General features: G+C 48.2%; 1 protein-coding gene across 1 annotated transcript; it reads left to right on the top strand.

The window, feature by feature from the left end:
- Window positions 1–36: 36 nt before the first annotated feature.
- On the top strand, window positions 37–12,696 carry HMCES (5-hydroxymethylcytosine binding, ES cell specific). The gene is made up of 6 exons (XM_054280872.1): window positions 37–219; window positions 9,206–9,349; window positions 9,685–9,804; window positions 10,348–10,508; window positions 10,965–11,157; window positions 11,572–12,696. The coding sequence occupies exons 1-6, from the start codon at window positions 37–39 to the stop codon at window positions 11,776–11,778; spliced, it is 1,008 nt and encodes a 335-aa protein (XP_054136847.1). The 3' UTR covers window positions 11,779–12,696.
- The last annotated feature ends 106 nt before the right edge of the window (window positions 12,697–12,802 follow it).

The following is a 12,802-nucleotide window of genomic DNA, read 5'->3' as shown; positions in this document are numbered from 1 at the left end:
AGCGGAGCGCGGTGCCCCGCAGAGCGGGCGGGAGCGATGTGCGGCCGCACCGCCTGCTCGCTGGCCGCCGACAACCTGCGCCGGGCCTGCGCCTACCGCGACCGCCGGGGCCGGCAGCGGCAGCCCGAGTGGGTGCGGCAGGAGCGCTACCAGCCCTCCTACAACAAGGGCCCGCAGTCCAGCGGCCCCGTGCTGCTCTCCCGCCGCCACCTCCAGCAGGTATCCCCTCCCTGGGGCCGCGGGCGGGGACGGGGGCTGGGCATCCTGCAGCTCGCACCGGAGCGAAGGGAAGGAGGCCGTGCCTCCCCGGGGGTGAGGGACTCGCTCTGAACGGCCGAGGTTTGTTTCGTTTCGCTTTGCTGTACGTGGCAGGTATTGAATTTTCTAATTGCTGAAATGTCGCTTCTTGTTAATATTTACATGTTCAGAAGGAGGAGGGGAATCGTGTTTCCACCACAGTGTTTATGTTTTCTGCAAAAATTTGTATAAGTGCTTAACCTTAGTAGAGTTTTTTGGCAAGTGTCTGTAATTGCTCTGCTGGTTTGAATTGGCTTTCCTGAGGCACCCTTTTTTTTTTTTTTTTTGATTTCATAACTCTGCGGCATGTGTCCAGGTCACATTGGTAATAGGAGAGAGTAGAGAGAAAAAGAAAATCTCAACTCCGGAGCAGAACAGTAGCTGTACACCTGTGGTGACTGTTGTCCCGCATAATTTAAGCCTTATCTGACCCCCCCCCGGACAACCTGGGCAGCCTGTACGGCTGTTGATGCTGCTCATTTGGTTTCACACACAAGGGGTGCCCGGCCAACTGCTGCTCTTTGGCGTTCAGCGGGGTGAAACGGGGTGTGCTCAGTCGGAACACCCCGATCTGGACCCGCTCTGCTGTCCCTCCCCAGCTGCTGGGGCAGCTGCACTTCGCAGCCGTTACTGGCACTGGTGATCAGGTTAATGTGGGAGCCTCGGTGGGACCTCTCAGGAGTGCCCTGGGCAATGCCATCAGCCTCATGCCCTCCTTTCCTGCTTTAGGGGTCCCACATCCCCCTGAGAGCAGGCAGTGGAGCTGCTGGAGCAGAAGCATATGGGGCAGGGAGTGTGGTACAGGTCACAGGCAGACACTTGCTTAGTTGTCCATCACCGTTCACATTGTTGGGATGCTGGTGCTGTGCAGGGTGTCCCTTTTTGCCACTCCTACTCTGAGGGACCTCTGAAAGACTTCACAGAACTGCACACATACACGTCCCTGCATACACACAGCTACAGTAGGTGTGTTTGTGTGTGTGTCTGCTGCAGTCCTTTGGGAGCAAACAGCCCAGCACTGGCAGATGTGGGCAGAAAGTGAGAGCAGCCTGGAGGAGAATCGAAAGCCACAAACTGTTTCCATTGTCCAAAGGCAGGTAATATGCAAAGCACAAGCAGTGAAAGTGCACCAGGTCAGCAGAAATCACATTATTAAAATGAAAATGAGGCTTTTGCCCCTTTGGGATTTTCGGTGTCTCCAGGGGAGGCTTTGAGGACTTTGACACCAGCCTGACATGGCTGTTTACTCAAGAGCTCTGGAGTTCATGTCTCCAGCCATTTCCACTAAAAAGAAGCTGTGTTAATTCTTCCAGAGAAAAGACATTTTATTTATTCCTGTGATGCCAAATTTTGCCCCAAAAGGCGAGAATAACTGCCTAAGAGACTCAATTTAAGTCAGCATAGACAGGAGGTATTTTATTGCGACGCGTCGGAGAAATCACAAAAGGGATTTCTGAGTGTCTCGTAACCGAAGTAAGCCTTTTATACAGTTTTGATTATGAAGTTACATCATATCACATGCATAATCATGTTTTTGCATACATATTCATAAGAGGCGTGGTGTAGGCGGAGCGTGGGCGGAGATATCTCATTTGAGGATCATTTTGGTGGTCGTTCCGGTTGCCTTCATCATGGGCAGGGGTCACCTGATGAGTCTTCCTCCTTAAACTTTTGAACTCCTATCCTAATATGGCCAATTCCCGGTGTACTTGGCCTGGTCCCATGGCTTGGCAAGGTTATTAGGGTCAGTTTGACTTTGTTGGCTCTGAACATGCTTAGCCCATCAGTTCCCCTATCCCTATCTCTCTTTCTTGTCATAGTGTTCCATGCCTTAACTGATTTATTGCTCTATATGTTTCCTAAGTGCTAAGCTTTCTTCGAATGTTTTACATTCCATGTTTTAACTCATTATTTCTTGAAGGCTATCTGTTCTTGGAGTAAGTCTAGATCTGGATACAATGGGATTACGTCTCCCGGTAATGCCACGTTATATCTGAAAGCACGCTGAGGGAATTGAGGGAAACTAAAGCCTAGTTCCAGCGTTTTCAACTCCCTTTCACATGTGAACATCATCGACTGATCTAATCTAAATGCCATCTCACACTGTGCTCTCCCTTCCTCAGGACCACTAGATACTACAATCTTTCCCGCAGGAGAGAGAAGAGGGTGGGGGTCAAAAGTTATGTTTCGAGGATGTAATTCCCCAAGCGAATCTTCTGTATAAATTACAGAGCTTCGGGGTTGTGATCCAGGTGGATCTTCCCTGAAGTCACTCCACTGACATGAAATTGGGCTCTTTTGCTGGGTCCAGACAGTGGGTTGGCCCATCTTTACTGGACTAAAAGTAATTAGGTTATGTTCAGAGGCTGGCATCAAGGGTTTAATTGTTAATACTAGCCGCCTTGTTTTTCCTTCTACCGGGTCAAGCTCTCGACACCCAATTTGGATTTGGTCTCCCTTATATGCTACCATGGAGGGCTGATTCCATACTTCACTCGCGTATGGCTGATTGTTACGTAAGGCATAAACCTCAAAATAGGGTCCCTTCGATTCCGTTTCCAACTCCGGGTGGATACACTGGTGTGCATTAGACCATGGGTCTATTGGGGCGGGGTCTTGGGGAAAAACTATACTTATCGAAAGTCCAACGATCAAAGTTGTAAAGGTTTGAGGTGGAGTCAGGATCATGATGTCTACTCCTCTTGTTTGTTCTCCGGAGCTTTCTTGACCCGTGAGTAATGGATCCACGTAGGTCGCTCCTTGATCCGAACCGCGGTGAAGGTAGTCAGCAGCACTTGGAAAGGTCCCTCCCACTTCTCTTGTAGGGGTTTTCCTAAAAGATTCTTAACATACACCCAATCACCAGGATTAAACGGATGCAATTTGCAATCAGGTTGTTTAGGTTGGTGTTCCATTATTACAGTAGCATTTTTATCAAACTGTTTCCCCACCGTAGTTACATAATCGTAAATGTACTGATTACCAATTTGGTCTATGGCGTCCCCATTTACAACTTGCATAGCATAAGGTCTACCATACAAAATTTCAAAAGGGCTTAACCTTTCTTTTGATCTTGGTTTGACTCTCAGCCTCAGCAGAGCAATAGGCAGAGCTTGATACCACTGCAAATTAGTCTCCTTGCATATTTTGGCAATTTGCTGTTTGATAAGATGATTCATCTTTTCCACTTGCCCACTGGCCTGTGGACGGTAAGGTGTGTGTAATTGCCATTTAATTTGTAATGCTTTGCTTATTGCTCTCACTACTTTTGCACAGAAATGTGTACCCCTATCCGAAGATATGCTCTTCGGTACTCCAAACCGTGGAATAATTTCATTCAACAATACTTTAGTCACTTTTCTTTCCTTATTTGTCCTGCAAGGGAATGCTTCAGGCCACCCAGAAAATGTATCAGTTAATACCAACAAGTACCGAAACCCCCCTTTTCTTGGGAGTTCAGAAAAATCAATTTGCCATACCTCACCTGGAAATTTACCTCGATTTATTGCTCCCTGTTGTATCTTAGTCCCTGTATTCGGGTTGTTCTTCAAGCATCGCTCACACTGGGATGTGACACGTTTTATGGTGGTAAATAATTTCGGTCCTGCTATCCTAGCTTGCAGGTACTGATAGAGCGGATCCAAGCCCCAGTGGGCTTTCTCATGTTCTGCTTTTATAAGCTGCCACATCACGTTTCCTGGTATTACTAACTGTCCTGTTTCCAGTTGACCCCAACCATTCTCTAGTATTTTGCCCTTATTTCTTTGAATCCATTTATGATCTGATTCCTGGTAATTTGGCTGGATGTTGGTATCCAGTTCTCCTGGTATTAGGGCCGTTACTTTCACTTCCCTAGCCCTTGTGGCAGCCAATTTGGCTTCTGTATCTGCCTTCCTGTTCCTTATTTCTGGAATAGTATTGCCTTTCAGGTGTCCCTTACAATGTATTATGGCCACTTGTGCTGGGAGTTGGACCGCCTTTAGCAGTCGCAGAACCTCCTCTGCATGCTTGATTGTTTTCCCTTGTGTAGTCAACAGTCCTCTTTCTTTCCAGATGGCTCCATGAGCATGTACAACGGAAAAGGCATATTTAGAGTCTGTCCATATATTAATTTGCATGTTCTCTGCCAATTCCAGGGCTCGAGTCAGAGCTATTAGCTCTGCTTTCTGGGCTGAAGTCCCTGCAGGCAAAGGGTTTGACTCAATTACTCTTTCTGTGGTAGTGACTGCATAGCCAGCCATTCTTACTCCCTGCTTCACGAAGCTGCTGCCATCCGAAAACCAGTTGTCTACATCTTCTAACGGCTCCTCTTTGAGGTCCGGGCGACTGGAGTAGACGGCTTCAATTGTTTCCAGGCAGTCGTGTTCGATGGGTTCTGCTGGGGCTCTCCCTTCTAGAAATGAAGCTGGGTTCACAATGTTAGCTATCTGAATAGTTACGTCATCTGATTCAGCCAGGATGGCCTGGTATTTTAGGAATCTGGAGGGCGACAACGAATGATTGCCTTTCTGTTCCAGCACAGCCGACACAGCGTGAGATACTAGTACAGTCATTTTCTGACCCAACGTGAGCTTCCTGGCCTCTTCTATGTTAATTATCACTGCGGCTACTGCCCTCAGACAGCCTGGCCATCCTTTACTTACTTCATCTAGCTGCTTGGAGAAGTAGGCCACGGCTCTCTTATGTGGTCCCAACTGCTGTGCTAGGACTCCTAGGGCCATCCCTTGTCGCTCATGGGAGAACAGCCAGAATGGTTTTGATACATCTGGGAGACCTAAGGCTGGTGCTCTCATTAGCTCCAGCTTCAACTTCTTGAAGGCCCCTTCTGCTTCGGGAGTCCAAACTAGGACATTCTCGGTTTCCTTCAACAAATCATACAGTGGTTTATCCATAGCCGACACCAACCTGTCATCCCCAGAAAGGCGTGTAGATCTCTCACCGTCTCTGGTTTAGGCATCTGGCAGATGGCTTCTTTTCTAGCTGCTCCCAGGGATCGCTGTCCTCTGGAGACTTCGTATCCCAGGTACACCACTTCCTTTTGCACCAGCTGTGCTTTCTGTTGAGAGACTCGATATCCACTTAAACCCAGGAAATTTAGTAAGGAAATAGTCCATTCAATGCATTCTTCCTCTGTCACTGTTGCTATTAGGAGGTCGTCTACGTACTGCAGAAGGGTGCCATCTCTCAGCGGCCTTTCCCACTGTTCTAATTCTTTGGCTAACTGGTTCTTAAAAATTGTGGGGGAATTGCTCTACTTTTGGGGCAATACCATCTAGGTAAGTTGAGTCTTTCTTCTTCTATCTACAGATTCCCATTCAAAAGCAAAAATCTTTTGACTCTCGGGGGCTAGAGGAAGGCAGAAGAATGCATCTTTCAAATCTAATACGGTGAACCAGGCCAAATTATCCTTTAGTCTAGTTAGAAGCGTGTATGGGTTAGCAACTACCGGATGTAATGTCTTGGTTATTTCATTTACTGCCCTCAGATCTTGAACTAGCCTATAAGCCCCATTAGGTTTCTTTACTGGCAAGATTGGCGTATTAAAATCTGATTCGCATTCTACCAATAACCCTAGTTCTAAAAACCTTCTGATTATAGGTTCAATCCCTTTCCTATCTTCTATCCTCAGAGGGTATTGTTTTCTTTTCACCGGTTTTGCCCCAACTTTAAGTTCAACAACAATCAGTGTTGCTTGTTTTGATCTTCCCGGTATATCAGTAGCCCAGACTAATGGGTATGTCTCGCTTAGAATTCACTCGGAATTGTGATTCTCAGGTTTGGGTTCCACACAACTGATTGTTAGGCTTAAAGCTGTAATCAGTTGTTCCTCATTTACTTGAAATTCCAATTTGTCTTTGTTGAACTTTATTATGGCTCCCAGGTTTTCCAACAGGTCTCTCCCCAATAAGGGCTTTGGCGAATTTGGTAAATACAGGAATTGGTGAATTCCCATTTGTTTCCCGATTTTGTATTTAATAGGTTTCAAAAAGTAAGCCTTTTCTGGTTGGCCTGTTGCTCCCACAACTTGTACAAATTCATCACTTTTGGGTATCAATTCCTGATTTAAAACTGAAAAGGTTGCTCCAGTATCAATCAAAAAGTTCAATTCCTTTTTACCTTCCCCTAGCTCCATTTTAACCAGTGGGTCTGCTAGGGTATGGCCCACCGGTCCCCCTCATTCACTATCCTGATGTGTGGAAGTAGTGGTGGCCATCAGCCTTTCCCTTAGTCGGGGGCATTCTTGCTTCCAGTGTCCCATCTCTAGGCAGTAAGCACACTGATTTGGCCCTACTCTAGTCGGGTGAGGTTGGAGCCTCCCCCTCCCTCCTACTGGGTTGCCTCTACCTCTTCCCCTAGTTCCAGCTTCTGAGTAACCTGTCCTCTGAGCTGCTACTGCTACAGCCACTACTCGAGTTATCCTCCTGTCCTCCTTTTTCTTCTCCTCAACTTCTCTATTATTGTATACCTTCCATGCCTCATTCAGCAGTGTCTCCAGGTTCTTATTTGCTGGATGCTCGAGTTTTTGTAATTTCTTCCTGATGTCTGGGTTACTCTGTCCCATCATCAACCCTAACAAGTGTTGTTTCCCTTCTTCTGTTGCTGGGTCCAGGGGTGTGTATTGTCTCATCGCTGCCCTAAGCCTGTCCAGGAATTCCGATAGGGTCTCATCTTTTCCCTGTCTGATGTCATATAGCATTGATCAATTGATAGCTTTAGGAATCGCATTACGCAAGCCCATCGCTATCAGTTTTCTATCTTACATACACAAGAATTACAGTTGACACAAAATATCGAATCCTTGTCCCGCAATTCGAACTCACGTCTTAGCAAATCACAAAATGCTTGCAGACAACATAACAATATTAGACAAAAGCATAACACAAATCTTTCCTCAAAACCTTATCAGGGAAAGGGAAAAATTGGACAGGGTCCTGGGCTTGGCTGGATACGTTCCCGGGCGTAGTTCAAAGATCCAAACAAAGCAACAACATTTAGAGATTCAAACAGAGCAACAACATTTAAGACGAAAGAAAAACACACTCTTTTAACAAATACTCCGATTCCAAATGGGGCTACACAAACCCGATTCCAAAGGGGGACTCTAACCCCAATTCCAAAGGGGACTCTAACCCCAATTCCAAAGGGATTTTGCCAAGGCGTCCCCTGGCTTTCCCGTCGGGCGACCACGTCTGGTCCCTGTTTCCCAATTAAAGCGCTTTATTCCAAAATCAATAAGCAATAAACAATTAAAATACCTCTTAATTGGAGCAGGAGATGCAGGAAACCCTTCGTCCACCAAAGAGCGCTGGTCCGGGGGGGGAGTCTCCTCTGACAAAATCTGTCAGGGGCGCCCGGAGGGTCCCGGCCCCGGGCTCGGCTCCGGGGGACTCCTTAAGGCCCCGATCTCCCGTCTGTTCGTCCCATCTGGGTCGCCAGAAATGATGCTGAATTTTGCCCCAAAAGGTGAGAATAACTGCCTAAGAGACTCAATTTAAGTCAGCATAGACAGGAGGTATTTTATTGCGACGCGTCGGAGAAATCACAAAAGGGATTTCTGAGTGTCTCGTAACCGAAGTAAGCCTTTTATACAGTTTTGATTATGAAGTTACATCATATCACATGCATAATCATGTTTTTGCATACATATTCATAAGAGGCGTGGTGTAGGCGGAGCGTGGGCGGAGATATCTCATTTGAGGATCATTTTGGTGGTCGTTCCGGTTGCCTTCATCATGGGCAGGGGTCACCTGATGAGTCTTCCTCCTTAAACTTTTGAACTCCTATCCTAATATGGCCAATTCCCGGTGTACTTGGCCTGGTCCCATGGCTTGGCAAGGTTATTAGGGTCAGTTTGACTTTGTTGGCTCTGAACATGCTTAGCCCATCAGTTCCCCTATCCCTATCTCTCTTTCTTGTCATAGTGTTCCATGCCTTAACTGATTTATTGCTCTATATGTTTCCTAAGTGCTAAGCTTTCTTCGAATGTTTTACATTCCATGTTTTAACTCATTATTTCTTGAAGGCTATCTGTTTTGGGGCTTCACCTGCAAAATATTAATGTGCTTTCTGAAGATTAATTCTTACATGAAGGCTGTTAAGAATATGCAAAGGGTTATAATTAGTGGCTATTTCTGCATGGCTTGTGAGGGAGGGGCAGTGAGCCCCAGCTTGTCTCTTGGCAGAGATGCTGGCCAGATCCCCACTTTTAGAGGGCAAAGCCACTTCCACAGGACTTGCCAAAACACCTCTCTGAAGCTGTGGGGATGCTCGTGGTCTCTGTGACATTGCTCTTGATGCCGAATTTTGCCCCAAAAGGCGATAATAAGCTGCCCAGAGACTAGATTTAAGGTTTATAGGCAGGAGGTATTTATTGACAACGCGTTGGAGAAATCACTAAATGGATTTCTAAATTAGGTACAGCAAAAGCAGGTTTTTATACAATTTTGAACAAGGATTACATCATTTATTACATGCATATTCATAGGCAGGTAGGAATATAGGCAGAGTCTTCCGGGAACTCTTGGTCTTCCTTGGTTAAATTTTAAGCTTCTCCTAATTTGGGCATTTTCCTGTTATCCTTGGCATGTTTTCCCATGGCTTGGCAGAAGTCACTGTTGCACTTGGCTTGATTCTGGCGGCTTGGCAGGTCACCTTAACTTATTGGCTCCCATTCTTGCTTCTTCAAATATTCTAATTCCAAAGTTTTCTTCTGTGAGTGTATTTTAGATTACTTATCTAGGTATCTGATCAAAGTTCTCCCTAACAGTGTATTTTAGGTTATTTATTAACTTCTGCGATTCCCTTGATAATACTTTAAGTGTCTTTTAATTCTTTTATTTCTTCAGAAACTAATTTTTATTATAATAAATGGCTTCACTCTGACCTGAGGGTGTTTCTCTGTTCAAAGGATGCTGACTCCTCGGAGCGGGTGCTCATGGACATGCGCTGGGGCCTGGTGCCCTCCTGGTTCAAGCAGGACAACCCCTCCAAACTGCAGTTCAACACCTCCAACTGCCGCAGCGATACCATGCTGAGCAAGTCCTCCTACAAGGTGAGCTGCTGCCACCTTTGTGTCCTGCCTGAAAAATCCTGTAGTCAGCAAAACCAGGGCAGAAACATCTGCTGGGCCAGTCCTGGTCACCACTTGCCATTGCACAGGGGGGCAAGTCCCTGTACTGCAAAGCTGGGGGTTTCACTAAAACAAAGAACTGAAAAGGCACTTACTGGAAAAGCTCAGTATAGCACTGCTGGTGACATTTGTGCATCCCAGGAATTTAGGAAAGTCCTCGGAGGGAGTGAGAGGGCTGGGTGGTTGCAGAAGCCCTTCTGCCATTGCAGGCTGCTTGGGGCTGCTGCTCACTGCTCACTTGTGCTGTCTCTCCCCAGGGTGCTCTCCTCAAGGGCAAGCGCTGCGTGGTCCTGGCCGATGGCTTCTACGAGTGGCAGCAGCAGAGTGGGGGGAAGCAGCCCTATTTCATTTACTTCCCCCAGAGCAAGGATGCCACGGTATGGAGTCCCTTGCTGTGTCTGAGCACTTGCACCCAGCTCTGGGCCCCTGCTCCCTTCAGCTGCTTGGGGAAAAGCCTTCTTCCCTCCTGCTCTGCCCATCCAGCAGGGCCGTGCTCTGTGCTGGCTCGGCACTCTGTCACCCCCTGTGGCTGGCGGTCCCCATCGCAGCGGTGTCCGGGCTGTGAAAGGTGACACAGCGTCCCTGCCGTCACGGTCACTGCTCCCCACGTGCGGATATTTGCATGGGCGGGCAGTGTGGCTCACAGGGGACTGGGCTGGGAGTTTCACTACCTCTTTCATTTGGCTGAACTGGTGGCTGGGATATTCAGACGGGGAGGAGAGCACTGGCTTGCCTGTGGGAAGATGAGGGTCCTGGTACCTCTCCTGGAGTCACCTCAGATCAGTAGAAAGACTCCTGGAGAGCCTCAGATTAGTTCTGATCATGACTCAGATCCGAGTCACTGACCTGCCTCAGCACTGGAGATCTGTGCTGCTTTGGCTGATCGTGGTGACCAGGACAATGGGGACTCTCTCCTGCAGGACAAGGAGACAGAGGGAGATGAAGAATGGAAAGGATGGAGGTTGCTTACTATGGCTGGGATTTTCGACTGCTGGGAGCCACCAGGGGGAGGAGAAATGCTGTACACTTACACCATCATCACTGTGGACGCTTCCAAGGACGTGAGCTTCATCCATCACAGGCAAGTGACAGCAGGCAAGGGGGTTGCAGGGTGCAGGGGGATAAAGTAGGAGAACTGCACCTCTGGACACCAGTGTGGCAGCATGCAGGCACGGAGTGCAGCAGCCTCCTCCTGCTCTAGGGGAGAAGTGCCACGTTACTGACTCATTTTGGGCCACCAGCTCATGCCCTTTTCATAAATCACCATCTCTGTGCTCTGTGGATGGCAGTTGGAATTGGATCACTTTCTGGAACTGGTCTCTGTGCCTGATCAGGGCCTGGCAGTCAACTCCTCTGCCTCTTCCAGCAAATCAGCTACCTGGATGAAGTGAATGCACCCTCTGCCTTGCAGAAGAGCATTCTGCTGCTTCCCTGTTTCCCCCTAGATGCCAGCTCCTTGCTGGCTCAAAAGTCTGGCTTTTGCCACCACACTGACATATTGCTGCTGAGCTTTGGCTCCAACTGTCTTATCCCTTAGGATGCCAGCCATCCTGGATGGGGATGAGGCCATCAGGAAGTGGCTGGACTTTGCTGAAGTGCCAACCCAAGAAGCTGTTAAACTCATCCAGCCCACAGAGAACATTGTTTTCCACCCAGTGTCCACCTTTGTCAACAACATCCGCAACAACACGCCCGAGTGTGTTGCAGCCATCGAGCTGGGAGCCAAGAAGGTGGGTGCTGCTGGGGGCTTGGCAGAGGGGAGCTCAGCCACGAGGATGTCTCTGAGCTGGGTCAGAGCTGCCAGGCTGCAGGAGGAGTGGCAGTAGGCAGTGTCTGCGGAGCATGCCCATGCTTGATGCTGGAGTGCTGAGCCCTGGACAGATTCCCTTCCCTCTGCTTCCAAAAATAAAACTGGCAGCCCATGCCAGGATTTTGCTGCCAAATGAGGCAAATTCCATGTGAAATGGGTCTTGGAACAAGCCTGTTCACAGCAGTCTGGGGAACCTCCCACAGATGTGCCTGGTTGCAGGCAGGGCTATTGCTCCAGCCTCCACATCCTGCTCTGGACCAGCTCTTGCAGCTGGCTGCCTGCCCTGCTCCCTCTGTGCTTCTGACTTCTCTCACACTGTCTTTTGTCTATGCAGGAGGTGAAAGCCACCCCAAGCAACAAAGGGATGCTGGGCTGGTTAAAAAAATCCCAAGAGAGCTCTCCCCAGAAGAAAGAAAACGATTTGCCCAAGTGGACAAGTCAGTTCATCCAGAGCCCTTCGCCCAAGAAAACCAGCGCAGATGTCCTGCAGCAGTGGCTGGGGAAGCAGGGACAGCCACCTGCGAAGAAGCACAAGGCTTAGGCACCAGCTGAGATGGCTGGCCATCTCTTTTACCCCTGATTTCCTAAGCAGAGTGAGAAATGGTATTTTTGGAAGGCTTTGCAGACTGGTGTTGAAATTGTCCAAGCCTCTCAGGTGTTGATCTGCTGCTCTAGGTTGTTATCTGTGTTCTTTTTGTTTTGTTAAAGGTTGATGTCTGTAAGGATTTTAGCTTTGTCTTGTGCTGATGGGAGTGAATATAACCTGTTGTGCCCTCCCTCCCTGCCAGTCATGCAGGGAGGCAAGCTCTGAGAGCCCTGAGAAGCATCTCAGCCTGCTGGGGAGGCACTCTGGCTCCTGACAATGTTCATAGTTCATGTCTCTTTCTGTTTGGTTTTCTCTTCCCTTTTTTTGGTGTTAAACTTATACCTCTTTTCCACTTAATTCCACACTGATTCTGTGAAAATTCCACTTCAATGCTCTTGCCCTCAAAAGATGGCTGCAGTGCTGAGGAACAAGCAGTGAATATTATGAGGAAGCCCCAGGCTGGGAAGATCTGCACCAGCATTGCTATGTGTGTTCATGGCTCCTGAACAGGGAGATGTTCAGGTGGCACAGGGAGGAACTGGACCTGGTTTAGGTTTCCCTGCTGTGGAACCAGTGTGTCTGTCACGTTGTTTGTACAATCATTTTGTTAATGGGATTTGAAGACTTAGAGAGGATTTCCTTGATCTGGGGAGGGATGCACTCTGCCTTATTTGAAAAGGCCAGTCATTAAAGCCGAGATAACCTAAGTGCCATTACAGAACAGCATAGGGCCGTTGTTTTTGAGGTCAGGGATTTTGTAAACAGAGCCAGATGTTACAGACCAAAAGCCTTACACACAATGAAATCCTTGCTAGAAATCAGTGCTTCCTTTGTGTTGGAAACAATAAATTGGGCTTCACTGGCTGGCTGTGCCGTGCCCTTGTCCATGTGTGTGTCTGTGCCCTCTTGCCCACTGCAGCCCCAGTGCTCCTGCTTTGCAGGCAGAGCTTGTACCTCCTCTCCATCTGCTGAGGAACCA

The sequence above is a fragment of the Melozone crissalis genome, unplaced genomic scaffold (assembly GCF_028551555.1).
Source record: "Melozone crissalis strain CALT ecotype California unplaced genomic scaffold, PUWL_Pcris_2 ptg000029l_1, whole genome shotgun sequence".
Lineage (NCBI taxonomy): Eukaryota > Metazoa > Chordata > Aves > Passeriformes > Passerellidae > Melozone > Melozone crissalis.
The sequence above is the reverse complement of the archived record's forward strand: the minus strand, read 5'-3'. Positions and strand labels throughout refer to the sequence as shown.